Raw genomic sequence first — 27247 nt, 5'->3', positions numbered from 1 at the left:
TTGTTTGCTGTCGGGCTATTTTGTTACAATGTAGTAATTTCAAAAGATGAATTGTACAGTGGATATCTACAGCCCAAGTTCTCAAACTGTAGAGAAACTGCAGTATCTGTCAGTCGGAGGCACTTTAAAGGCAGATGTGTGGTAGATTTAAAAAATATGGGAAGCTAATACAGCTTTAGTTTTTAAAAAAGGAAAAAGAAGTCACTTGTTTGCACTGCATGATTCTTTGGTCTGTAGAGCGTGTAACGGAAGATACTCCTTGTGAGAATAAATACGAACTTTTTCCAAAACGTACAAAAAAATTGTCCAATACATTCAGAAACATTTTAACCCCAACACTGAATTTCCACAACACAAGCACCAAAGCTCCGACGGTTGTGGTGCTGGACCATGTCCCACACAGCACATCTCCTTCCAGTGATTCATGAAGACTTATTAAACATCAAATCAGCCCCTGAAGCGTAATGTTTGATCCTGTATTTTTTTTTTTAAACACATTTGATTATTTACAGTCCTCACTGTACAAAGGCAAGGCAGCAGGAAATTTATGAAACTGGAGTTCATCCGTAAGCGACGGTAAATCTGTGGTTTTTCATTGGCTGTTAAGGATAGTGTTCATTGTCATGCCAGGTTGTCATCCAGGGTTTCTTTTCCAGGTTTTCCCAGTTAGCATTTCCAGAATTTATCACCCTCTCCTCCCGTTTGATCCGAACTGCATTGTAACTGGGAACCTTATCTTCGTATTTGGCACGTTTAAAAAAGCCACACTGCAGAGAAAAGAGGGAAAACAAAACTCAGTATTCGGTTTGAGAACGAGGCCATTTAAAGACGTTCAGAGAAAGCCAAGCGGTTTGAGATGTTTGTCATCGGTCTCTTTCACAGGTGCCAAAATGCAATTAATCCCATAAGAGGCGTAGATGAGCCATCTGCGCTCCTCTATACAGGAAGAAAAGGTGTTCAGTGTCCCCCGTTTTTAAATGTAGAGTGAAAGAAACCTTCAGACCGTGTGAGTGCAGGTGTAACAGCAAGAAAACAAACTGGAGACAGAAAAGGGGATGAAATCAAAGAGATGCAGAAGTTACCCCGAGTCCTCCTCAGAGCTTTAAGAAACAGTCGTTGCTTATCAGCCATCACCTCCCCTGGCCATGCATGTAGTAATACACACTTTGTTTTTGTTTTCTTAAATGGCACGTCACAGTGTGAGAATTGCCCACAGCCTGCCTAGTACCAGAAAGCAGCACTTTTGCAGCAAGGAGGAGCAAGACAAAAAAGGTTTCACTCAGTCATGATAGGCTGGGTAATTTTACCCTCTGTCTCTTTTTTTTATGCATTTGGTGTCAGTCTCTCTTTGTCTGATGGGTCCTCTTTATTCTTTTTCCCAAAGACTCCACACTGAGGAGAGGCAAATTATTAGAAAATATGTGCAATCGCTATAATAAATAGTGACAGTTGTTCTGTACAAGGTGCTTCACAGACTGCTAGACGTTCACAGATTTAAGCCTGAAGGCTTTATCAGTAAAACGTAGGACTACTGGGATAGGGTCTGTTCTCCTCTAGCCCTACCTTCCAAAGAAGGAAAGCCAGCAGGGCCAGCAACAGTAGCCCGAACAGGATGGACAGCACGATGATCCACCACGGCACTCCCCCATACCGAGCCTCACGCCTCTCTGGGAAGGCCGTCAGTCTCACCTAGGGAACACAGCGAAGTGGCAAAACGTGATGTCATAGTGTTCTCTGTATACTGTACAAAAACTCAGGCTTTATGTTTAGAGGGTGCACAGAACTGTGTAAAATCTGCCGCTATGTTCAATTACCTGCGTATTAGCGTTCATCCGAACGGTGTTCTTTACGTTATCAAGGTGCAGAGCAGCGTTGACTATCACCTCCACATGATGTAACTTGGAATAATCCTGTTTGAAGAAAAGGTGAATCAAATCAAAGGAAATACAAAAGTAGAGATTCATGTCAATAAAGATGCTTTAACCCCTGAAACCCATATGTTATTTCTTTATGTCTAAATTTCCACCAGCAGGGGAAAAAAACCTCCCACATTAAGTCAGTAACAGCTGGAAGACTGAACTTTTTGGGGGATGTAATATTGACAGTTAACACTGTAACGCTGTCAGGCAGCTGGTGGTGTGATGGTTTGGGCCCTTTAGTAAAAAACTGCAGTCTTGAGGTCAACAATAACAGTTGTATCAACCCATGTTATCATAATTCAACTGTTATTTTTGAGATTAAATACCGAATATAGATTACACTGTTGCCATTGAAAAACATTTGGGGTTTCCTTTTTTCAAATCCAGAGATAACAACTGAGTACAACCACTTACCTCGATGAAGGTGCTATTCCAAAGGCGAGAGTGAAGACTGATGGCTGCATTACTGTCCAGGCTCCGCAGAGGGCACCTTATCTTCACACATTTTGCCCCATCGTCACAAGACTGTTGACAAGGGAGTACAAAGTTACTGCCAAATGCCCGTTCAGCTGGCTGAAAGGTGCATAAAATAATGTAATAGTCTAGAACAAACAAAAGGTTGCATTACCAGAGTTTTTGATTTCTTGCTCTCAATTAAGCGTAAAATAGTGCCCTCATCACTCCCCTGTGTTCCTGAGACTTCTCTCCTCTTTCTTGTGTTAACTTCTTCCTGAAATAAGAAAAGAAATGTATTTAGTTTATTGCCATTAACTCAACATCTTGTCAAAATAAAATACATTTATAAATTCTTTCATGGGAGGATGACGATGACACATTAACGTGGCGTTTTACCTTTTTAAGAGGATTAATCTCACTTTTAGGTGTGCACTCTATCTGATCCCCTCCCATGGTAGTGATTTTCATCAGGTAAAGCAGCCACTTTCCATCCGCTGTCTCCTTTGGCCAGTCAATGATGAGAGTGGCGGTCCCAAAATCAGTCAAAGGCCTTCCCAAGTTGATTATCTGTAAAAACAGGAAGTAGTACAATTTAAGTTGAAATGTTCTTACTCGCCCCGTTCAGAACACAAAATTGTTGGATTAACGATAAATTCAGGAAAATAAATGAACGATCTAGTTGCTTTTCCTGTACTCACTCTGAAGTGATGTGTGATGGCACTGCCAATGTCACTTTCAGTTTTAATGGCCGTCTCGCCTTTGACATCTCCCGTAAAGTAGACCTGAGATGGCGTGGCTTGTCTGCAGAGAGAAAAAATACACAGTAGCCAGCATGAGTCAGTGCACATCTATGTGTTTCCTGCACATTTATGTATATGCATGTTTCTTACCCTGACACAGAGAGTTGTAACTCAATGGCCACCTTTGCCTTTGCTTTGACCGGCACTAATTGCTGCATGCTAGTTCTGTTGAAACAATATTTACACAGATATCAAACTACAAATTTTATTCTAACATACATAAACTAAGTTTGTTATATTCCAGTAGTGTAGCTATTGCATTTGCAGGTGCAACCAGTGTTATTTAGCAGTTGGGGCTGCAGGATTACAAGCTCGGATGTACTTACGTTTTCAGTTGAAGATTAACCTCTACTTCAGAGGTGTTGAAAGATATGCCAGCTGTACCCAAAATAATGTAGAAGGTGGTCTATAAACATACAGAGATCCATATTTTATTCCGTGCTCTTATTATTATTTTATTAAGTGTTAATATTTATACATGTGGAGGTGAATTAGATGGTGCCAAACTGTGATTTTTCGCTCACCATTTCTCCCTTTTCAAAGGGATTTCCAAGATCACAATCGACCAGAGAACCATTTCTATTGGCTTGGCAGTTTACCTGAAATCAATAATAAGTCCAAATCAGAACTAAAGTGGGTGTCTGTGTATGTGAGAGAGAGAGAGAGAGAGAGAGAGTATCAGACACACTTACTTTATTAAGCAAGCGGGTTGCAGAGTAGGTTAAGGAGCTAGGAAAAGAAGCGATCATGGAGGCTTCGTACGCATCATCCCCACCTGCATTGCTCACGCTGACCTCTAAGGCGATTTCCTTCTGGTTACTGAGTGAGAGCACCGGCACACCATTCTCCCTTCAAACACACACAAATCGTGAGCCCGTTTGATGAAGTGTGCACATCTTTCACAGCTCGGTGCAGGGAAACAGTGTGCGAACGCATCTCAGGATGAGCATTTTAAATTAAATTTTAAAAAAGAAGAAAACGAGAGAAAGAAAAGTGTTTTTATAATCTTACTTTGGTAACGGAATGAATTTTTCATCGTTCCAGTGGCCATAGTTATATTCCATCTTCAGATTGCTCTGACACACATTGTCAGACCCACAACCGGTCTTCATGAACTCCACCTGCAAACGACATTTTCACATTTAAGAAATAACACAGAATAGGAGGAGACATCACATAAACTGAATAAGATGGGCACACACACCACTGATCGAGTTGGCTGTGACGCTTTAGCATCCAGGACCGGCTGCAGCCCAGGACCTGAGCTCTGTCTGCGTTTACGTCTGCCACCAATGATTTCCACAGACACATCAATGGGGATCCCGCGTAGCTTGTCTCGAATATTTTCCTGAAGCACGACAACATAAACAAAGCATTACGCGCCACCGGCAGTTAACTTGGATCGCGAGAGAATGCAGAAACCTTCGATACCTGCAAGGCGAGTTGTCGTTCAATGCACTGTTCCACTCCTTTCGTGTCCAAAGTGATGGTCCCTGAGGATTCATGGCTACTGCCAGGGGAGGAGTTAATGAAGGCCGCCCTAGTTTTAAGATTATTCTTCCTGTTTTCAGTGTCTGCCGCAAGGGTGTATTTGACCTCTGGATGCAACAGAGAAAGAAATACATTGTAAGTGAAAGTGAAGTATTGCTATGATAATAAGGGGAGAAAATGCAATAATGAAGATTGTTGCAAACTAAGGAGAAAAAAAATTGTGCCTCAACCTACCCAGTTTTGGAGCATAACTCACAGGATTGGCAGAGTAGGAGAAGCACGCTTTAATAGTCAAGCTGGGGACACAATCCAATTTATGTACAGTCAGACAGAGCACAGTTTTACAGCTCAGTGTTGAAGAAGTTTAGAAATTCAATAACAGATTGGGTACACGCACCAGAACTTGCTATTGTTTTCACAGTTGTTTTTGAGGAGGTCAATTTCCTTTGGTGTGATTGTGATTTTCTTCTGGATGTCAATAACCGGACGGGCTCTATGAAGAGACGACTCGGTGAGCTTTTAAGTAAACAGGACGAGAGATAACACAATGTGATCCATGCGCCAGCTCACGCACTTGTAGACGAAGACAGAGTCTGAGAGGGATCCGACAGCCAGGTCAGGGTAGGAGTTGTAATCCAAGTCCATGTTTCCCGCCAAAGAGTAGCCAAACAGTTTCACTCCTGAAGGACCAGGCAGCACCTGACGGAGGAGGAACACATACCGTCATCAAAGCCACGTATTGTACAGCATACATCCAGATACTAAAAGCACGCTATCTTTTAAAAAAATATTATTCTAATTAAGATGCTAAATTATAGTTATTTACTTCAATTCCAGAACAGAAAATCGTGTTTTATTGGTTGAATGTTATGCTTCATGACTTCTCCAAGAAGTCCAGAGTGCCGGCTCAAATCTGTGTATAAAAATGTGAATTCGGGGCAGCGAATTCATAATGCCAAGCCAAAGCACGTGTCATTTTATGGCGCCTATTCAAAATAACATGACTATTCCCCTTTGTTGAGCACTTGGCAGCTTGGCAGCACTTTTCTGCCACAACTAACAGGCATAACAGGAGAGTAGAAAGATAGAAATCAGGTGTTTATTGTGTACCTGTGAGGCTTTTGGAGAGATTTGTCCTGTAGCTGATCCATAGTAGATGTAAACCTTCCCTTTGCCCTTATCATCATAAGGAGCTCCCACTGCAAAATCTGGCATGGAGAACAACAACAGGGTGGTTATGTATTTCTGCTGATGTCAAGACTGACTAGCAGACCACAGTATACGTGTATATGCAGAACTATTGCATGCTCACCATCATAACGATCCAGATTGATGTCTCCCAGGTTTTCTACAGCCAGGCCAAACATTGAGTCCAAGGGTCCATCTATTCTGGTGGGTGTTACTTTGTTCCACTTTCCAGCGTTGTTGATGTAGACGTAGACAGCTCCTCCAATATCTCCATCCTTCTCAAAGTACTGTGGTGCCCCCACCACAATGTCCTCCCAGCTAATAAAGAAAACAGCATTGCACATTCATTAGAATAAAGCCACAGTAGCAACAGCGACGGTGCAGAAGTTGCAGGTTGCTGTTTGTATCATCCGGCATCACTCACCCATCCTTGTTGAGGTCCAGCACCGTAAGATCGTAGCCAAAAGATGAAGCCAACCCCTCGCCTTCTAGTGAGAACTCTTCAACTAATATGTTGCTTGTTTGGCCACCTGTCTTTAGCAGTACCACCGCTCCACTGTGGTTTGCTCTGGGAGCTCCAGCCACCACTGTTAGCTGGCCTTTCTTAGTCAAATGTTTACCTGAGTCCAGGGAGAAGCCTGACACAAAGAGACAAAGAAGCGATTCCTTAAATAATCAAAGAACCATGAAGTGCTAGAAAATATGTCTCTGTATAAAGCGAATTACTGGAATCACAGTCAGGTTATAGTTTTTACCCAGGTAGCTACTGGCAGGAACAGGGACCAGGTCAGGGTTCTTTTGGTTCTCGTCTCCTGCCTCATATGGACCATCATCAAAGATGCCCCTTTCTATGAAAGAGTCATTTTTCTGCTCCACGCGTACTATACCTTCAAGACGAAAGCAGAGGGGAGGCTTGTAAGTATTGACTGAAATAATCCTCACAAGCACATTCCTCTATTCTGATAGCTGGGGAAAAAAATTCATACAAAGTAGATTTATTACATTTCACAGTAAACATATGCATGCACACTACCTTTCCAGTTGTAAGCTCCAGGAGCCCCAAAGATGATGTAGTGGTAGTCCTTGTCGAATGTAGCAGAGAGGCCCTGCTGGCAGGAACCAAACATCTCGTGGCCTCTGGGCCTCTGGTCACAAAAATACCATCCACCTCCTTCTCCATTCTCATTTGAGTTCGTTTTTAATGACTGACTCAGCACGTAGCAGCGGCCAATTATGTCACGAGATTCCAACAACTCTAAGCCCACATTGGCCCGGCGCTGGTAGCGATGAGCACAGGTCTGCCAGGGGAAGCAGACACAGTTAAGTGCAGTGAATGAGACTAAGGTGTGCTTTGTTGGAGAGACGACGGTTATTTTTTTGACAATATCAATTTGTCGTTACATTAATAACCATCTGTTTGAACAACTAAACAGTAATAATGAGTTTTAATTGTGTGGATGCCTATGGCATCCACACAATTGAGTTCCTGTTTCTCTTTATTCTTTATTATTCTAGTTGCTTCCGTACGTTTTTTGGACGTTAACTACTCCTTCAGTTTTCAGCCGATTTTCTCCGTTCAACCTTTAAAAAATTCTGCTATTTCTGCTAATGGGTGCTATATCTTTTGGTGCTCATAACTTCTATACTTTTTGAGATATTGAATTTTTTTTGCAATATTTTTTGCCTATTTCTGCCATATTATCAGTGGCCTCACTGATTTTCCTTGCCGGCTTGACCTGTGTTTTAGCTCAGTGAGATGAGCGTCCGTTCACAGACTGGGAGGCCCGGGTTCAAATCCCGCTTATGGCAACATTTCTTTCAGTCAACAGTTAAACTTTTTTAACTCTTTTCAACACAAATTTCAGCTTTTTCACCTCTTTTCAGCAGAATTTTAAGTTTTTTCACCACTTTTCAGCAAAAATACCAGCTTTTTCAGCTGTTTTCAGCAAACACCTCTTTTCAGCAGAATTCTACTCATTGAACTCTTTTCAGCAGAAATTCTGCTGATTGAACTCTTTTCATCAAAATTTTAAGTTTTTTCTGCTGTTTTCAGAAAAAACCTCTTTTCAGCAGAAATTCTGCTCATTCAACTCTTTTCAGCAGAAATTCTGCTCATTCAACTCTTTTCAGCAGAAATTCTGCTCATTCAACTCTTTTCAGCAGAAATTCTGCTTATTCACCTCTTCTGTAAAATTTTCATCCTTTCCACCTCTTATCAGCACAATTCTGAGCAGCTTCTGCTCATTTCAGCACAATTGTCAATCTCTCCACCTCTTCTTTGTGAGAAAGAGGTTGGCTCAGTGAGCTAAATAGCTACCTTTAGACCAGGAGGGCCAGGTTCGAATCCTGCTCAGGGCAATGTTTTGTTTTTGTTTTTTTTCTCAACTTTTTCAGCTTTTTTCACCATACATCTTCAGCGTAAGGCATCCACACAGCATTTTCGCAGGAAATGCAAATTTTTCTAGTTAAATTTGTGTTCAGATACAAAAAAAAAACCTTACCACAACCTGGCCTCCTGGTCCCTGACTTTTGACTGTCACTCCCATCCACTGATTTTCTTTGTCCTCTGTGGCCTTATTCTCTACGCAGGGATAAAAACAGGCACAGAGAAGACATTGCAACTCGACTTAATGTTTAAAATGACCAAATTCATATTAAGTAAAAATGCTCAAATGTCAGCTAATGTCTCACCGTCATTATCAAAGATAACCCTGCTGCAGTCACTGGTTGTGGTGCTCATGTCACAATTGTAGAGCCCTCCTGTCACGGCAGATTTTTGACGGCTCAAAGCTTTTGCTCTCGGGGCACCAACCAGCAGCCTGCAACAGATGCATGTATGAATCGGGCCCATACGCACTACAATCAAACACTGTTCTGACATACATTTATTAGCATGAGGTACAATCTGGCATTTCTTTCACTTGCACAGAAAATGATCACACATTCCACTGATACTCACACATACACACAGACTCACAAACACATATGCACATCCGCCACAAAACTGATGTTCCATGTCCTCACAGTGAACAGTCAAACTGAGTCAAAGAATCCTTTCAGGTCGCCTGCTGAGGATGATTGCACACACACACATATACACAGACTCTGCCTTTGTGGTCCAAAAAAAGGGCAAATGCCACACCCAGCCATCGATGATGGGCCTCCAGATATCAGGGTTTCCTACAAAGTGAATCAAGTCAACAATGTCATCCGTTGAAATTAAACTCTACACGGGTTTTCAAGGGAGAGAGTAAAGCACTGCCAGTACAATGATCCGTCTTTATCCAGCTTGCTTGGTCTGATCGCTGACCTTCAGAGTTAAGGTCGTCCGGCAAACTGTCATCCACAGATAAAATAAAGAAAAGCCATTTTAGCTGAAATACAAAGCATCCTCAGATACAAACACCATCCTGAAACATATAGCAGAGTAAAAAGCTGAGGCTTTATGAAACCATCATATCAGCTGTACAGACACCGAAAATGGTAGATATCAAACTAAACAGCCAGCCTACTGAGGCAGTATAAATCATGATGAATACTAACTCCAGCAAGGGTGATGGGTAATCACAACTATTTATGGCATACAAAAAATGGCAGATAGATGTCCAAATAGTCACGTACATTTGGAGTAAATTTCTCTTCCGTAGGCTCCTTTTGCACGACGGACAAGTACACTTTGTTTATCCTGTTTCAACCACTGGATTGGTTTGGCCTTGTTTCAGAAACCAGAACACTATAATTTTTGCTGTTATCCACCCATTAAGTGTCCCATCCAGCCTTTTTTAAATTATAAGGGGACGTGAATGACACTTGACGGTTCATACCACAAAGTCTGGAGTCAACTCTCCAGCTCCAAGCTCAGTATGCAAAAAACAGAAAACATGTTATCACACTAAAATTCTTGCAATGAGCTCAATTTTAGTGAGTCATCACCTCAAAAAGAGAACCGGTAGGCTAACAGTGAATTCCAGTGGATGCATATCCGCTCCCAGTATCCTCTGGGACACAAGAAGTAATAACAATGAATAGGAGATTTTAAAAAAAATCTCTCTCTCTCTCTCTCTCTCTCTCTCTATATATATATATATATATATATATATATATATATATATATATATATATATATATATATATATATATATATATATATACTCAATCAGCTGATTTTCTTTGGAGTAAATCCAACTAACAATAATGGGTTTGTTGGGAGCTGAAAGTGACGTTAGTCTACTGCGCAATTTCTAAAACACAAAAACATTTAGCAAAGAATAGGAATTATTTTTATTGCTGCACATTAAAACCTTTTTGTCACATGACACGATGTGTCAGGAAGTGTGATACAGCTGATGTGCGGCTTCGCTGACAGTGACCCGGCTGTTAATCTAATCATTTACCACCAGCGGCGGAAGGCCCGACGTACGACGTAGACCACAGGAAGAACTAAGACAACTAAAAAGAGAGAGTGTGTGTGTGTTTGGGTCCAGCTGTGCATTGACGGTCGCACGCATAGAGGCAGCAGTTAAACACACAGATCAGCTCGTCCTGTGTATCGCAACAGATAGTTTAGAAAAGCCACTGGTGAGACGTCCCATCGGGAGAGGTGTGTCTTTTCCTTTTCTTTTTCTTTTTACAGCAGTGAACTGGCTGCCGGCTTAAGACACAACCCGTTGCCTAGTAACAGTCAGTGGCGCCCTATCAACTACAGGCATTTACTTCCAAATGGCCTTCAGATACAGAGGTTCATGACATGTTGCCCAACTTCTCTCTCCATCTTTCTGCCAGCATCGAGTTCACTGAATCTTACTGGCTGAAAAATGCTTGTATTTGGTGCCCAGATGTACACCTGATTTGTGTTCCTCTCAGCGTTTTTCAGCCATTACCTCTTTCTTTTCTTCAGCTTCCCCTCCTTTCTCTTTGATGTTGGATAACCAAAACTATCCTCAGGGGAATCTGGCTCTCATATGTGTTCTTTACGCAATACACAGCCCACATACACTAATACACTGAGTTGATTTGGTATTAGAAAGACACTGACAGCAAGATACTGTCAATATCACTGAAACTACTGAAACTCACAGCCTGTTTCTAAATTCTTTACTCTTCTTGTTCCATGTTTCCATCTCTCCAGAGTCATATTATTTCACAAATCCCACAGAAATACACACACATATGCATTTACTTTCTCCCACACATTTCTCACACTCGATCCGACCTCTTAAAATACCCTAAACTCTCACTTGGTCTCCTCCTTCTCCCTCGTCTCTCCACTTATGTATTTTGTGCTTTCCCTCTTGACTTTATTATATAGACAGCTCCATCTGGCAATTATGAAGAAGCATGGAATGCTACACACATACACACATACAGATGTGTGCGCACATGCATATTCAGGTCCTGCCCTCTCCTGCAGGAACTTGCAACACTGATACCTGTAGGGCACAAACACTGTGAAATAAGTCTGAATACAAGTTGGCATGCATGGCCTGCAAAGAACTGTGACTAATAGTGCACACCCAGAGGAGACAAACATGGAGGTACACAGGTACAGAGACACTAAAAACACATTAGCACACAGTTTTCTGGAATGGATGTTATTGAACTATTGAATCAATCAATCAATCAATCAATCAATCAATCAATCAATCAATCAATCAATCTATCTATCTATCTATCTATCTATCTATCTATCTATCTATCTATCTATCTATCTATCTATCTATCTATCTATCTATCTATCTATCTATCTATCTATCTATCTATCTATCTAGCTATCTATCTATCTATCTATCTATCTATCCCTATTTTGCCCCAGGTCAGGAATGTATAAAGCAAGCAGCACACTGAGCTCTCTGACAGTTTTCCAAATGACTGACAACAAGGCAACGCCTCACTGCTCAGCCACAGCATGCATCAGCACCATTAAAACCCACCAAACAGGCACTCACATGTGCACACACATCCACTGTCGGGACACGAATGCAAGTGCAGACACACAGATACAGCATCCACAGTGAGCGCACACTTCTCTAACAGTTACTTGCAAAAAACAGACATGGCTTTATACTCCAACACACACACACATATCACAACACGTGCACCTGATAGTTAGAAGTCAGCATATTTTAATTTATGGTTTTGCTTCAAAGGTTTTCTTTTCCCTCTCACAGAGCAGTCGAAAAATAGTTACAACTACCTAAGCATCCAACACTGGAGCATCTGACGCCTCCACTAAAAGTTCATTCTACGTTATTCCTACATACAAGTATTTTTTCCCCTTTTTTAACAGACTTTTCTGTTTTCTTGTATTTAACCTGAAGCTGACTTTGTGATAGCTTATAGCTTCAGTCTCGTGCAGATCACCATGTGTCTTTCATTTAGCCTGGAGCTAAGACAGAAACTGGCACTGTGTGTGTGTGTGTGTGTGTGTGTGTGTGTGTGTGTGTGTGTGTGTGTGTGTGTGTGTGTGTGTGTGTGTGTGTGTGTGTGTGTGTGAAGGTGCAGCAGTAGCAGGAGTGTGTAAAGTTTAAACTGTGTATTTAACAGCTGTGGAGAAGGTATAAAACTAGGGGTTTTAATCACTGCTGGGCGTACAGTGGTGTTGTGAGGTTGGGGTTAATAATTAAGCAAATACAAGTTAACTCAACTTAAACCATAATTTTACTTTATCTATGCAAAACATAGGAATGCCTGAATATTGATTTTTTGTGTGGAAAAAGCCAGTTAATAGATGCACTTTACACATATTATTCCCATGATTACATCTTAGTCTCTACTGGAGGCACTTATGCTGTCTGCACCGCTCGTAATGTACAGTTAAAAGTTAAAATGTGACAACTTTCACTCGGATACTCTAGATTACATAATACAACCTGAACAACATATCGCATGACTGAAATGGTCAAACCATATAGTGTTGCATATAGTGAAGCATGTAAGTACATGTAAGTAGCTACAGAAGAGACACAAATTCTAACAGAGACGCTTTTTTCCGACAGGGCAGATTTCCATGTGTAACCTGGTTGTCTGTTTAGCTAGGAAGTACATTAATGCTGGTAATGTGTAACATCTTCATTCGTACTAGAATCAAGGCAGATATAAAAGTGAAGTAATCAATTAATCCATCTGGGTCAGATGTGATTGTGAAATGTCTTTGTAAATAAAATGTAAATTAAATATCAATGAATTACTAAGAATTGCTGAGACTACCGTGCAGTTTAAAATAAAGCAGGACATGAACCTTCAGTCTGCCGGAGGGGGAAAAAGTCTTAAGTTATCTGCCCTGAGGTCAGTTTATAATCAGGCTGTTCCAATCAGTGACCACTTGATGGCACTTGTTCTTTATGCAGGGTGACAGTCCCCTCTGAAATAGTGCCCAAGAAAATACCAACAGTGATTCACTGAGATGTTTTGCCCCCCCAAAAAAGTCAAGGCTGGGTCCCGGTTGAAGTCAACAAGAAAGGAGGAATGTGAACGCGCGCCGCGTGCAAGCGCACAAAGAGTTGCCTTCTAGCTCCAATGAAAACTCACAAATAAGTAACCTGAAAGAAGGAAATATTAACAAGAAAGACGGGCATCGAGTTAAACTTATAAGAGCTCGTGTGGCCTAAAGAAGAAGGAGAAGAAGCTGTTGGTGGAAATGTGTCGTACCTGACAAACCTGACCTGACCTGATCACGTACAGGCCTACTTGCGGTGCTGCTGAGGTAACTCACTTGCGGTCTGCGGCTCCCAAAAGTAGTTTTAGGCGGATTTTTTTCTTCTTCCAGCCGTCTAAAGTGTGTATTGTGCAGTAATAATTTAATTATATGTATATGTATAATTATATGTATACTGGAGTTCATTTTAAACACACTGAGGTGTCTTTCAAGGAAAAAAACAATTCCATTAACAGCCTCCGGACATTTTATCCTTTAAAAGCAAAACTCTGACACTTACATTCTCTTTTCCTGCGGAAGGAGCTGCCGGTGCATGGCGAGAGAGAAGCCGAACAGGCTCCCGGGGTCTCCGGTCTTCCGCTGGACATTGTCGGTGTCCAAGTTGAAAGCCGAGAGCAGCCCACAGCTAGAGAGAAAGGCGATTAGCCAAAGTCCACAGGTGATCCAGCCCTCCATGAAAACGCGAAGCTTCCTCGAACTACTGAAAAGGGACTCCTTAGTGCAGGAGGTGCAGAGTGCGACTGAGGGCTGCTGCTGGAGGACTGACTGCTGTCCACTTGTTAGCCGCTCCTCCTACCTCTCATGCACCCACACATCCCACCCCATCCTACCACACCTCAGATTGCTTCAAATGCAGTTTACATGCCAAAATGTAACTCTGATGGAAACATTAGTCTGTTGTTAGTTTCCAGTAGATCAATGCTGTAATCGAACTGGGTCACTAATGCCTGAGTCTGCCTAAAAACGCATTTATGGCAAGAAAAAATGGCTGTATAACACTATTATAAGGCCTGCTGGTGAGCTCCCCTGGAAACGACCAAAAACAAAATACATCATAAAATCCCACAAGTGGGAAAAGATCGTCAAGATATCCGGTGACATAAGAGCAAATTGTGCCTGAGCCTACCGACTTCAAGCATCCATTTAATTAAGAAAGAGTCAGCAGCTTTGGGAGAGAGGAAGAGTGAAACATGCTGCTATAAGTAGATACTGATTCCCCCTCTTGGCACTGGTTGCACAGTCTAGACAATGGCAACACAATGACAAGGGAGTGGGAGACAGATGAGAAGAGAGAACAGCATGTGAGAAACATACAGTGTTGGAGCGCAGGAAGAGAAGAAAGAGAAATATGCAGGCCTCTACTACAACAACAATCCACAATTTAAATTTACAATCTTTCTGGCACTGTTGATCAGATGGTATCACCCTGGGGCCTGTGTCCTCTGTAATGAATCATTAGATGAGTCAAAAGGAGCCAGAGACTGCAGCGGGCACAGACCCACACATTAGTAGACTCTGTCACCTGATGATTTTCAAGGCATTCCATGAGACGGTGACCCAAAGCTTGTCCTCGCAACGCAGCATATCCGCAGACAACGACGGCTTTGTCTGCTGAAAGAGGGCAGACGGGGAGGGAGAGGGAGAAAGAAACTGCCCAAATACTGTACTATAAAAGGCACAAATAATGGAGGAATGGAGTGCAGAAAGGAGAAAGGGCAGAAGAAGAATGTGATTCCTGTACAGTTACATTGTTTATTTAAGTCTTTGTTAATGGGAAAAATTGATTGATGATCGGATCGTTCAACATTATAAAGCCTAATTTTGGGGGGGTTTAGTAAACATAAGGTGCACTTTTTTGATGTTCCAATGTTAGAGGAGACTACGGTAATTCAATCAACGTTTAAAAACATTCTTTTTCTCTCAGTCAGTCACATGTTTGGCAGCTGATAATATTATCACGTCAAAATCTCATTCTTAATCTAGTGGAATCTTTAAATCATGTGGCCAACAGCCTTCCAACTTTATATATGTGTCTTTGTCTTGGTACAGTAGAGCTTTTAAGGTGAGCATGCCAACTGGGCAACCGTCAGCAAGTTATGACTGCAGATGGTCGGATACAACAGTCAGCCTTATCACTGATAAGGGCGGGAGTGTGTGGAGCCAAGCAGCGTCAGTTAGCTTAGTTCACCCTTGCCTTGAACCTTCAGGTTTAAAGTGTGTTTGTGTTTATATGTGGCAGTTCTCATTACTTCTCGTGTTTTTATGTTTTCATTCCACTTCTGTTCTCCTTCGGTCTTACTTTGCAATTGCTGAAAATTCATAAAGACTTTATTATAATTTTTCTTTACTTCACATATTTCACTACATGCTGTTTCTTTTTCTCCTTTACTGTCCTACAGTCACTGGTCTCTCCACTGGGTACACCCGTTCAGCTCTTTAATACAATTATCTAATCAGCCAATCACAGTAACTAATGCAACTCCTGCTGCAGTTCAAACCAAGAGTCAGAATGTAGAAGAAAGGTGATTTAAGCGACTTTGAATGTGTCTTGATTGTCGGAGTCAGACAAGCTAGTCTGTGTAATTCAGATCTACTTTCCTGCACAACAATCTGTAGAGTTTACAGAGAATGGTACAAAAAAAAGGAGTCCAGTGAGCAGCAGTTCTCTGGGTGAAAACCTTTGTTGATACCAGAGGTCAGAGTAAAATGCCCTGAGTGCTTTTAACCTATAGAAAGACATAACCAAGGTGGAGCAGGAGATTCTCACCATGGATGTGCAGCTGACAATCTGCAGCCACTGTGTGATGCTATCGTGTCAGTATGGACAAAGTCTCTGGGGATTGTATCCAGCATCCTGTTGAATCTGTGCCATGCAGAATTAATGCAGTCCTGACAACAAAAGCAGTCCAATGCGGTACCAGCAAGATGTGCCTAATGAAGTGGCCGGTGTGTAGCTCACACATTTCGTCTATTGTAACATTTGTGCATAAATCTTGTGACAAACTGTCCTGACAGTAGAGAGGCACAAGTCCTGTACAATCTCACCAGTGCATCCATCTTCAAATGATGAATTAATTTAACATCTTTGAAATTCAGTTTATTTGCTGCTAACATTAAACAGTCAGTGATTTTCTTCCTCAACAATTACAATAATGTGGATATTTTCTATAAAAACAATTCATATGCTCACACACATAGCATATTTTCTTAATGATCTACACCCACAATTAAGATCTTAGTCATGTGTACGGGACAGCATGTTCGGTGTTACAACAGGAAAACCCTTCCCCCGGGTGCCAGAGGAGAAAAATGGCAGTGATAGCAAACTTCTGGCACACGCAAGTCCAAATGCAGCACCTGAACTTGTCCAAGCCACACCCCAAACTTCTTAAGCTGCACCTGTGGGTGTAGCACACTGAACTAAGAGCGATGAGTGTTGTAGAAACATGTAGCCTAGGGATACTGAGAAACGCACACACATCGGTTTCACAATCACACCAACCCGCAGATCTTTCATAACTGCAGCACACCGACTCTCTGTACTTTCACTGAGTGCATAAGGCTGTAAATATCCTTAACCTGCTTAATGCAAGCAGGAAAATGATATTGTAAGTGCAAATGAATAATCTGCATTCTAACTGGCCTCTTTTATTCATAGCATTGATCAAATTTCTTAGCATATCTTATGAGATGAAGACACACTCACAGTATAGGTTGTAACAGATCCTTGCTCTCTCTCAATGAGTGTATTGATTACAGTCAATAAGAAGTAATTGTTGTAAGTGCAGTTGCAACGTGCTAGTGGCCTCACCTTTGTGCATTTTTCTCCCAAATAAGCAACACGTCATGTCCCAGTCCTGCAGGGGATGTAATGTAATATGGCTGTAGCTGTGCATTGATGAGTCCAGGTGTGCTTCAAAAATGTTGGGCAACCTGAGTGGGTCAGTTTTCTGGTTAAGACAGAACACCTTCATTTAAATACCATCTGTAGATTGAAGTAAATGAAAATGTGGGTAATTTGGTTAGTGGATTTTTTTCTTCCCTGAGTTATAAAGAAATGGGAAGCTTGCTCTCCTTTCAAGCCTTTCCATCCTTACCCAAATTTGTCCACACCTCCCAGTGAGGCCCATGCACTCACAGCTGAAAGGCTATTGCTTTAAGCTCTATAACCGGTTTCTCTGAGCATTGTGAGGCATTGTGAGAGAGCATTGTGCAGGGCATTGAGCTCCCAGTGTGTTTTGGGGAATAATGCCTATGTGGGAGTGTGCATCTGAGAAGACAACAGACACAGACAGAGGCCATTTATCAAAGACCTTTTGGAGCCGCCTCAGGCGATACATACCATCTACACACAGACACATAACACTGCACTCTTGCTCTTATTTTGACAGCATGCTTTGGATGTTTAGACACAGGAAGGACAACGAGACACACAGAAGCCACGCAGATCAAGCCCAAATCAAGCCACTTAACTGTGGCTCAAGAGCACAAAATCGGTTCTTTCATATATTTTTTTTCTACTCTGTTGAAAAGCCAGAAAGAATTCCTCACAATGAAACAGTGCAGAGGTCATAAGAGAAAGCTTTCCACCTTAAATCAATCAATTGGAAACCCTCCCTGTGTCAGTCTGGCAACTCCAGTTTACTTTCATGCATAATATAACGTGTGACACACATACTCTATAGAGACAATTTTATAATAATTAATGTAGTTTGTCCTTGGTGATTTTTAAATACATATACAAAAATAAGGAATTAAGTCTCTTTTCAGGACAATAGATAAAATTTATAGTGTTTTCCAGACTTCTTGAAGGACATTCAAAGCTTTTCTTTGGATGTTGATGACTTTTCTGTCAAGATAATCACACACTGCTTTAATAATGTTAAGGTCCAGTGCCTAGTGTTCCATGGTAAAGATATATCCACTTCCAGACATGCATACATGCATTCCCAGTGTAGATTACACATACCTGTGCTTTTCTCCTTCTAACTTAACACTGGCTTCTTGACCTCCTTTTATTGAAACCACTCCTGATGAGGCTTTAGTGAACAGTAGGTTTTTTCCCTGCAGATACAATTTCACATTTGTTCTTTGCTATGTTGTCTGTTATTTGTAGATGCAACTCAGATTCATCCCTTGAGTTAGTTGTCTATGCTTGAGTTATGCAAAAGGGCAGCAATAGGTCAGTAAACAAATAAAATCAAAACTTGAAAATCTTCAAAAAGTCTGGAGAACTGCTTCTCAAGATCAAGTCTGGCTCCTTTGAAGCAAATATAAAGAAATGAGGGCTGGCTGAAGACTTTTGCACAGTAGTTTAGGTAACATATGTGGATGAATTTTAGCTCAAGGGGTGACAATCTCATTTTTATGTTTGCTAGGTCACTTTCATTATACTGAAGTATTCCAGCAGCTGTAGGAGGAACTGCCTTTGGTACATCTGTAATTTTGGGATCTAACTGTGATCCAACTAGTAAGTTTGACTTTACTAGGACTGTAGTTTTTGACCAAATACCTACAATCTTAGGGACAGACTGGGCTTGTGTACTCCCAATAGCCAAACGTTAGCATGCTAACAAATGGAAATAATAAACATTGCCAATAAATACCTGCTGGAAAATTCCCAGCTAAACCACATTAAAATAATTTAAAGTTGTTTTTTCCTCATTGCAACCTCAATCGGAAGAAGCTGAGTTTATTCCATCGATGTCATCATGTAGTTACATGTCCTGTACAGTGAATGTTCACGTAACGAGCAACAAACTCAGCTCTTTTTGTTTTGCCTTTAGGTGTTCTGACTAAGTCCCTACTGAGACTTAGTCAGAAAGATTCAATAAACGCCATCTGTGCATGAGTGAGTGAGACGGATCTGCCTCCACAAGTCTGAAAATGATAGATCATTGTGTTAACATCATAAATTCAGAGGGCACCAAGGAAACCAAGAATTCCTGTGGTGATCCTCACAGGTACATGTGATATATCGCAGGCTGGCTGTCTCGCACAGACACACACACACACACATACATTAACGCTGGTATGCACAGACAGAATGTGAGAAAGTCTGAGAAACATAACACGTTAATCTACTTCCACAGTTATGACAGAACAACTTTGTGCAATAGGCGGTAAATATCATGATGTAGAATAAGGAATGCAGATGTCATATGAGCATCAGATGTGCCTTTAACTTCAGCATTAGTGTGTCTGCAGGAAAAAAGCACATCTAATTGCACAGTGCAGACCCAGCACACGAAATGTCAGAATTCAACAACCACCCATCCAGAAACCAAGACTGTACGTACTCTTGGAGAAGGTGCTGACCAAATGAGGAGCTGGTGTGACTACATTAAACATTAACTGAAGCTCAAAAACAGACAGTTTAAAACTAAACAAAAGTGCCGGTTAAGATTCAGGCTTCTCACTACAAACATGTATTTTCAGTTTTAAACATATTTGATACTTTGGCTTTAAATCCCAGAAATGGGAAGTGTTGCAACAGGTCTTGTCAAATACTTTAATTACAGAAAATACTTTCTGCATGCATAACTCACATGCTACACACCAAATCTAGTTGAGACAAGATTAATGTTGCTTTATTGCACAAAAAACAGTCTTTCCCCACATAGACAGATAACAAACTTTGGCATCCTATTGACAAAAGTCCACCTCTTGCATTATAAGAACTATAATCATATCAAGAGTTTCACAAACGGTCACATGATGATGTGGCAAAAAGCAAACAAGCATTGCCACACAAATACATGTACACAGTTTACTTGCACTTGTAAGTAAAGTACAGATTTCACATCTTTAACAATAAAAAGTGGTTTGATTTTGTTTTTTTAAATAGTCAATGTTCCATTTGAAATGTAAAAGCAAGCAGGGATTTATTAGGAAAACTGCAGTTCACATAAGGAGATCAGGAATGAGTCCCAACTTGCAGGAAAAGAATGTGAAGAACAGAGTATTCGGATCCAGAGACCAACACCTCTGCCTGCCACTCCCTGTTCCTCCCTAAAACCTCTCCTCTTACTCACCTCTGCTTGCACTTGTATCTGATCCTTGCCCCATGTCCCCTTTGCCTTCTAAGATTGTTTTCAGATTTGTGTCATGCTTTATAATAAATGAATCACTCTTGAACTGATTCACAGGCAGCTCACACACACACACAGCTCAACACACCCTGCCCTAAAATCAGATGAATTGTTAGGAAGAAAAAAAAAGCTACAGTAAACAGAACATCGCTTCACTTCTTTGAAAGCTTTCTTTGCCATGTTACATGTGATTTTTTTCTTTATTTTAAAACATATATCATAAAAATGATCATGATATAATCTCGTTATCATGTGTCACGCATCAATTAAAATGACATGAATCATTTCCTGGTTGGACATGTGCAGACTACAGCTTTATTTGATTAATCCTTCCTGCCTCACCCACAGGTGGCACTGGTATGGGCACACAGATACGCATACACATCATACACTGGCAGGAAGTGAAAACACCCTCTGGCAGGCTTAAATCCAGTAGCTCTTCCCTTTTTTTCCTCCCCAAAGCATCATCAGTTCAACACGCCGCCTCAATTACAGCAGCATTATGAGGTTTTACATTTTCAACAACGCATAATGTTCAAACACTCAAACATATGAGAAGACAGCTCTGTAATGTTGCTCTGCTAAATCGACCTAGGGAGACAGAAGATGCAGACAGTGATGAGGAATTTGAAATGTCGAACAAAAGGATTTTGTTATGCCTGGAATTTAAAGCCTCGAGCACAATTTTTTAACCTCTTGTTTGTCCAAATTCTCTCACTCACCGCGTAAGTTGTTGAAGTGTGCAGTGAGTGAATCTGTTATATTTAGTGAACAAAGATGTTAAGAGTTTATGACCATATAACAAAAATATTTGTGTGTCAAGTGAAGTAAACCTCTGGCCCTGTGAATAGATGTGCCAAACTGATCTGACACATGAGAAACCTATGCAGATAATACGTCTGATGGTGTGTGCTGCCATCTGCTGGCCATACTCCACAGAACGTCAGTCATCAACAAGCTCACTAAACCTTATCTAACTGATGTATGTCATTCATGTGTTTCAAAAGTCTCACTAAATTGTCGGAAATGACTCTAATACAGAATTAAAAGGAATTTTGACACCTAATCACAATAAAAGGCTTTGAAACTGCATTTTGAGTACAATGAGAGATCTTTTACAGAAAATATACAAAGAAGCTGAAATGTGGGGTTTGTGACATCATTAAGTCTGTGGAAAGTCTTCTTGAGAGAACAGATACAGGTGTTGTAATGAGGACTGCATCATGCTCAAGTTTAACCATGTTAAAAAGAAAAATAGATCAATGTTGTGATCCTGCAAACCAACAAGGTTTTAATTAAATACCTTAAAAATCCTCACTCATACACAAAACCGAGCTTCAATAAGATCCACTCCAATGCCATCTTAAATATATCGATACGTGTAGTTCTTTATATTTACTAGAGCCCTTTTTTTTACTTGACAAATAGAAACTGTGTAGATTAAAATATGTTCCGTTATTTCTTCCATTTGTCATCCCAAAAGGTAGTGTAGATTTTCAGCTGAGGCTAGGGCTCATCAGTTTGATGCACTGCTCTCTTCTGGCAGTTTGGTGAGAATATCCACACCGTCCGCTGTGATAACCACTGTGTGCTCAAACTGAGCTGACCTGCAGGACAAAACAAACATGTAAGATCTTAAAAGAAGAGATCAACATTTAGAGGAATAGCTTTGATGTTTTTGGGTGCAGCTTATGGAAATAGCAGACAATTATTTTAGTTTAGTGTAAAGATTGGAAAAGGTCTGGCTCTCCAGAGTTTAAAAATAGCAATACCAGCATCTAAATTTCTTGAATTAAAGTGCTAAATAAATAAATCTGCACAGAAATCAGAATGACTGAAACCTGAAAGTCGGGAAATAGCATGTCATTTAAAAAAGGCCTTCATTTGTGCACCGTGTACCTTTTATCATCTACAGAAACTGCAGTCCACTTGTCCTTCAAGATTCTGAACTCTGCAGACCCCTCCATCAGGATAGGCTCTACAGATTAACAGATATTAGTAACCCTACACTCATAAACAGCATCATCTTAATGTGCACACAGAGACTGTAAAGTGTAACTTACCTATCGTGAAAGCCATCCCTTCATCCATGGTCATGTCATTGTCGTTAGCTAAAATAAAGGAGAAGAATAGTGGCGGCAAAGAAAAAGCATCAGGCTGAGAAGAGAAGACGTTTTAAGTTAAGGTCATTTAGTGAATCAAATTAGGGGAAACAACACAGGCAAACATCAAATAAAAAGTGAATTTGGATAAAACCAAAAGCGTGTTTTTGAATGAAGCCCACTATCTTATGACCTCACAGAGACATTTAACATTTGACTACAGACCCAAACTCACCGTGGTGCCAAATCTCAGGATGGCAATGAAAATGGGAGCCTATTCCATGCCCAATGAAATACGGACACACTTGGAAGCCACTGGCATGGGCTATTTCACTGTAAACAGTACAAAAAAATATATGAAGAAAGAAAGAAAAGTAGTACTGTATGTGATATGCAGTTGACGAGTATGTGTGTACCTGATAGTATTTCCAATAACACAAAGCTGTGCACCTGGTTTGCAGGCATTGATGGCTTCATCTCTGCAACGCCTGGCGGTTTCCACCAGTCGCCTCCCAACCTCGTCAACCTGACCAATCAAGAAGGTTTCTGAGGTGTCACCATGGTAACCATCCAAATACACCTATCAGGAAGAGGCAGTGATAACTGATTAGATTACTGCCGGCCTGACTGATCACATGCACTATGGTATGTGAGTTTCTCTGGGTGATTACGAAAGGAGTGAACTTACAGTTACATCAATGTTGATGATATCTCCATCTTCAAGTGGCCGACTACAGGACATGTTAACAATAAAATCTTATTCAAAAGTGTAATACTGAAAGAATTATATTACCACCATTCATTTAAATGTTGGGTTTTTTACTAAATGTTAGAGAATAAAAAGAAGGAAAGTATTCTAAAGGAAATGAAACACCCATTTACCTGTCAGGTATGCCATGACAGACCACGTTGTTCACAGATGTACAGACTGATTTGGGGAAACCCCCGTATCTGAGAGGGGACGGGTAGGCATTGTGCTTGATTGTCTCTTTGTGCACGATGAAGTCTATTTCTTCTGTTGTCATACCAACCTGAAAGGCACAAGCTGTTATCTTTGTGTTGTTTTCGACGGCATGAGAACAAAAACAGGACATGCAGTAATATGCTTACTTTCAGACTGCGCCCAGCTAGGAGCAGCACATGTCTGGCCAGCTGACATGCTCTAGTCAGGCCTTCGATCTGCTCTTTGTCTTTGATTTCTATGTAGTCTGGCCATTCTGGGACAAGTCCAGTCTGCACATAGTTAGGCTGCACAATATGCTACAGGAAGGGAGCAGAGGCAGGACAGGATGTTAAGGATGAGTCTGTTTTGTAAGTTCAATATAAAAGTTTACAAAAAAAAGAAGTTATTTCTTCTTATTATTATTATTTGTTATTGGAGTCCAAACCAAAAGAAATGATGAAACTCCTCAAATGACAGATGTTAAGAGTGTTTCTCATTCTGAGTTCGTACAATTCTCTTAATTCATTTTTACTGCACCTCTTGTACATTTTATCCAATATGTGTTTAATCCTAACTGAAAAACTCCAGTAGAATAATATAAAAAGCTCTCATAAGTTAGTAAGAGTTGACATACTTCACCATGAAAATAAAACTTATATTAACCTAACTAAACTAGTCCCAAGATCCCTCCTCTCCACTGATGACCCTTAACCTACCTATATGCATATGTTAAACATTTCAGCTTTTACCTACAGTCTATTGCAACTGCTGATATTAAAAACACTCCTCTCAGTATGTTGAGCAGAATCATAAGACGTTCAGTTGTTGATTCAGCTAATAAGGGGGTCATTTTAGGCAGGGTACTTGTACCTTGGGTACTGCATAGGCAGGCCTGACAGTAGCTGGACGAACTACATTGTGAGAACGTTTCCACTTCCTCCAGAAGAAACGTCGATGCTGCTGACACAGCAAGGCTGTGGGGGGACTACAGCTGCCCACACAAGCTCTGCGCAGAAAACTGGCCACTCCTAGAGAAAAGAAGAGTAACGCAATGATGAAGAGAGCCCTCTTAATTGAAAAAGGGTTCATTAAGTGCTAAGAAGTTTAGACTTTCAGCACATTTTCTTTAGTCTCCTCTTCAGCAATTATTAGAAACAATGTTTCTTTTATTCTGCATCAGGCATGCAAAAAACCACTGATTTTTAGAGTGGTTCTCAAACTTTCCCTGGCATGCAGACAACCCCAAAAACATCCCAAACAAAACAAAAGCATCCATTATGAATTTTATGAAGGAGGTCAGCATCATTTTGGATGTTCGGATGCGAGCTGAACTTTGGTTACCTATGTGAACATTATGGATATACAGTGTTCAAGCACTGTGGTCCTGGTCTTGTCAGAAAAACAAAGCTTTTCCAGCCTTCTGTGTAGAAAAGATTTGGAGGCCACAAATAATGAGTGGCCACTTTAATAGGTACACCTGTGCTATCTCATGTATACCAACTGAGCCGATTTAGCCTAAATAAGGATACGTTCATTGTTGTTTGTATTTTCAGTTCGCAGTTATGTTAAGTGTCTTATATGCTTATTTTACACTGGGCTTAATTCTACTGAGGGTTGTTTCAATAAAATCACCTTAAACAACGAATGGATAAAGCCATGTTTGAGATGCTGCACGTTGCGTGGGCTTTGCGCCCACAATCCAAAGACGTGCGGGTTAAACAGTAAATCTAATTTGGTTCTAGATGGTCGTAAACGTGTCACTGTTTTTTGGTTCTCTCTGGCGGTCTGGAAATTTAGCAGCCTCTTAGAATTAATGTTATTCTCAGGCACTCAGATTAAAGTCTTCATTATTTAAGTGAAGTGGAACAAATGAAACTCGTTAACTTGTTTAAAGCGGTCTTCATATACTGAACTCGCTGATGCTGAATGAATGAATAGTGTGTGTGTGCGTATTCTGGAAAATGAGTGAGAAAGGCTTCAGCGCTGTACCTGACGATATTGCAAGTCCTGCTGAACAGCGCGCCGCCATGCTTTCCTTGCAGAGGTCACGTGGTTAAGGAATCACGTGGTGCTCGGCTGCCGTTTGTAAGCAAACATTTTTATTTATTTATAGCACCCGCTATGAAAAGTATTTCCCAAGTGCTGAGCAAGGGGCTGTTAATAGAATTTTTCAAATATATTCTGGATACTCACATGATTTTACTGCACGCAGAAACAAAATTATTTCACTAAAAACAAATTTACCAGGGTCAAAATTATTAGCTGATTTTAGAAAACAACAAATGGAAAATCCATAAATATGCAGTTGTTTCATATTAATAGTAAAATCTCTTAACTCCTAATTACTAGTAAATTACAGTAGCCTGTGAATCTGGCACCTCCCCTGTAATGTCACTAGAAGGTCAACCTCCAGAACTGTTCTCTCTGTCTGCTAGACTCTTTGATATTTACTATTGTTTAGTTTCACAGCATCTCTTTTCCTTCCAGTGAGTTTCCTGTCTGGATTCAGTTTTCCTTTCCCAGTGGATTTTTGTATTCTTTAGATTTGCATCAGACAAAATAAAGTGTCACCTTTTGTTATTCAGTTTGTCTCAAAGTCTTTGTTCTTGTCCTCTTTGTGTAATTCTTGATGGTTGTTTTTACTTCATTTTAAGACCTGCTAAGGTATTTAAATTATAACTTTAAAGATCATTTTTAAAAAGTACAATTAACAATGGACACTGCTAAAAACAAGAACTGAAACCAGAAAACTTAATGTGAAATCTAATTTTTAATAACAAAAATATTATTTAAAAAAACAAATGGAAATCCATAAATATGCAGTTGTTTAATCTTAATAGTAAAATCTTTTCACTCCTTTATTGTTAGTAAATTACAGTAGCCTGTGAATCTGGCACCTCCTCTATAATGTCACTAGAGGGCGCTCTGATTGTCTGTAGAGCGGATTGACCAGCGCGATGTTGGAGATTGCAGAAATTGCTGTTGGAAATCTATACCTGATGGTGCTGCTGTGATTAAATATTTTTGTCCTTCAAATAAATGTAGGTAAATATGGAAAATAAAGACTGAGTCTATGACCTCATGTCCTGCAGGTAGGACAGTACTTCTTTTTTGGATGGATGGATGTGGATGGATGGATGTATAACACATGTATAAGTTGGAAGAAAAGAGTGAAATGACAAAAACGGCTGTGTAAAATAGAAATACACAAACATGTCTGGAAGCATCTCCACACCTCACTGTCACACATGTGGTTTTACTGGTAAAGTAGTAAACCCAGCAGGAAATTAGAGTATCACGTGTAAAAGGTCAAATCCGTTCATATGCTCATTTAAGCTGATGTGGTTCAAACACTGAAGTCTGTGTTTGTCTATGTAATCCTGCGATTGGAAAACAACTTGTGTGATTCCATTGCTTTTTATTTTATTGAAGGTAAGGTTAAAAGTCTCAGGACTTACTGTTTAGTTTACTTTGAGACTCGAAAATGCACACAGTGCACTTAGCAAAAAAAGAAAAGAAGGTGTAGACAGAGCTTCTCCACATTGTAAAGAAACCATATGAAGAAGGAATATGATAGCGTGCCGAGAGAGGAACTATGGTATTGTATGAGGAAGGCAGGAGTAGCAAAGAAGTATGTGAGGGTGGTGCAGGACATGTATGACAAAAAGACACAGGTGAGGTGTGCGGTAGGGGTGACAGATGGGTTCAAGCTGGGGTTGGTATTAATTCAGGGATCTGTTCTGAACACCTTCTGGTTTGCAATGGTGACAGGCAAACAGATGAGGTCAGGAAAGAGTCTCTGCAGACGTTGATGTTTGCAGA

The 27247-nt window shown here is 40.6% G+C and overlaps 2 protein-coding genes across 3 annotated transcripts; both read right to left on the bottom strand.

Annotated features, from left to right (window-relative positions):
- Window positions 1-6: 6 nt before the first annotated feature.
- itga6b (integrin, alpha 6b) lies at window positions 7-14049 on the bottom strand. Of its 2 annotated transcripts, XM_080861185.1 has the most exons (26): window positions 13789-14049; window positions 8546-8673; window positions 8356-8435; window positions 6888-7152; window positions 6610-6741; window positions 6279-6492; window positions 5979-6172; window positions 5777-5874; window positions 5241-5365; window positions 5064-5159; window positions 4901-4962; window positions 4607-4773; window positions 4380-4523; window positions 4187-4296; window positions 3868-4024; window positions 3700-3774; window positions 3502-3581; window positions 3266-3340; window positions 3074-3176; window positions 2772-2942; window positions 2548-2649; window positions 2334-2444; window positions 1815-1910; window positions 1564-1689; window positions 1308-1392; window positions 630-767 (listed from the first exon to the last, which is right to left on the bottom strand). In XM_080861185.1, exons 1-25 carry the CDS (start codon window positions 13962-13964, stop codon window positions 1324-1326), a joined length of 3156 nt encoding a protein of 1051 aa, XP_080717311.1. In that variant the 5' UTR covers window positions 13965-14049; the 3' UTR covers window positions 630-767; window positions 1308-1323. The 2 variants fall into 2 exon arrangements, with proteins under 2 accessions (XP_080717310.1, XP_080717311.1); XM_080861184.1 differs by lacking the exon at window positions 1308-1392 and having other exon boundaries at window positions 7-767.
- Window positions 14050-20420: 6371 nt separating this feature from the next.
- Window positions 20421-25464, bottom strand: metap1d (methionyl aminopeptidase type 1D (mitochondrial)). Its single transcript, XM_080907167.1, has 10 exons — window positions 25415-25464; window positions 24296-24453; window positions 23593-23742; window positions 23365-23513; window positions 23171-23213; window positions 22899-23062; window positions 22718-22815; window positions 22444-22491; window positions 22280-22358; window positions 20421-21987 (listed from the first exon to the last, which is right to left on the bottom strand). The coding sequence occupies exons 1-10, from the start codon at window positions 25452-25454 to the stop codon at window positions 21897-21899; spliced, it is 1020 nt and encodes a 339-aa protein (XP_080763293.1). The 5' UTR covers window positions 25455-25464; the 3' UTR covers window positions 20421-21896.
- Between the last annotated feature and the right edge of the window lie 1783 nt (window positions 25465-27247).

Source organism: Rhamphochromis sp. 'chilingali' (assembly GCF_963969265.1).
Source record: "Rhamphochromis sp. 'chilingali' genome assembly, chromosome: 16".
NCBI classification, from domain to species: Eukaryota; Metazoa; Chordata; class Actinopteri; order Cichliformes; family Cichlidae; genus Rhamphochromis; species Rhamphochromis sp. 'chilingali'.
This window is presented reverse-complemented; position numbering and strand designations above follow the sequence as displayed.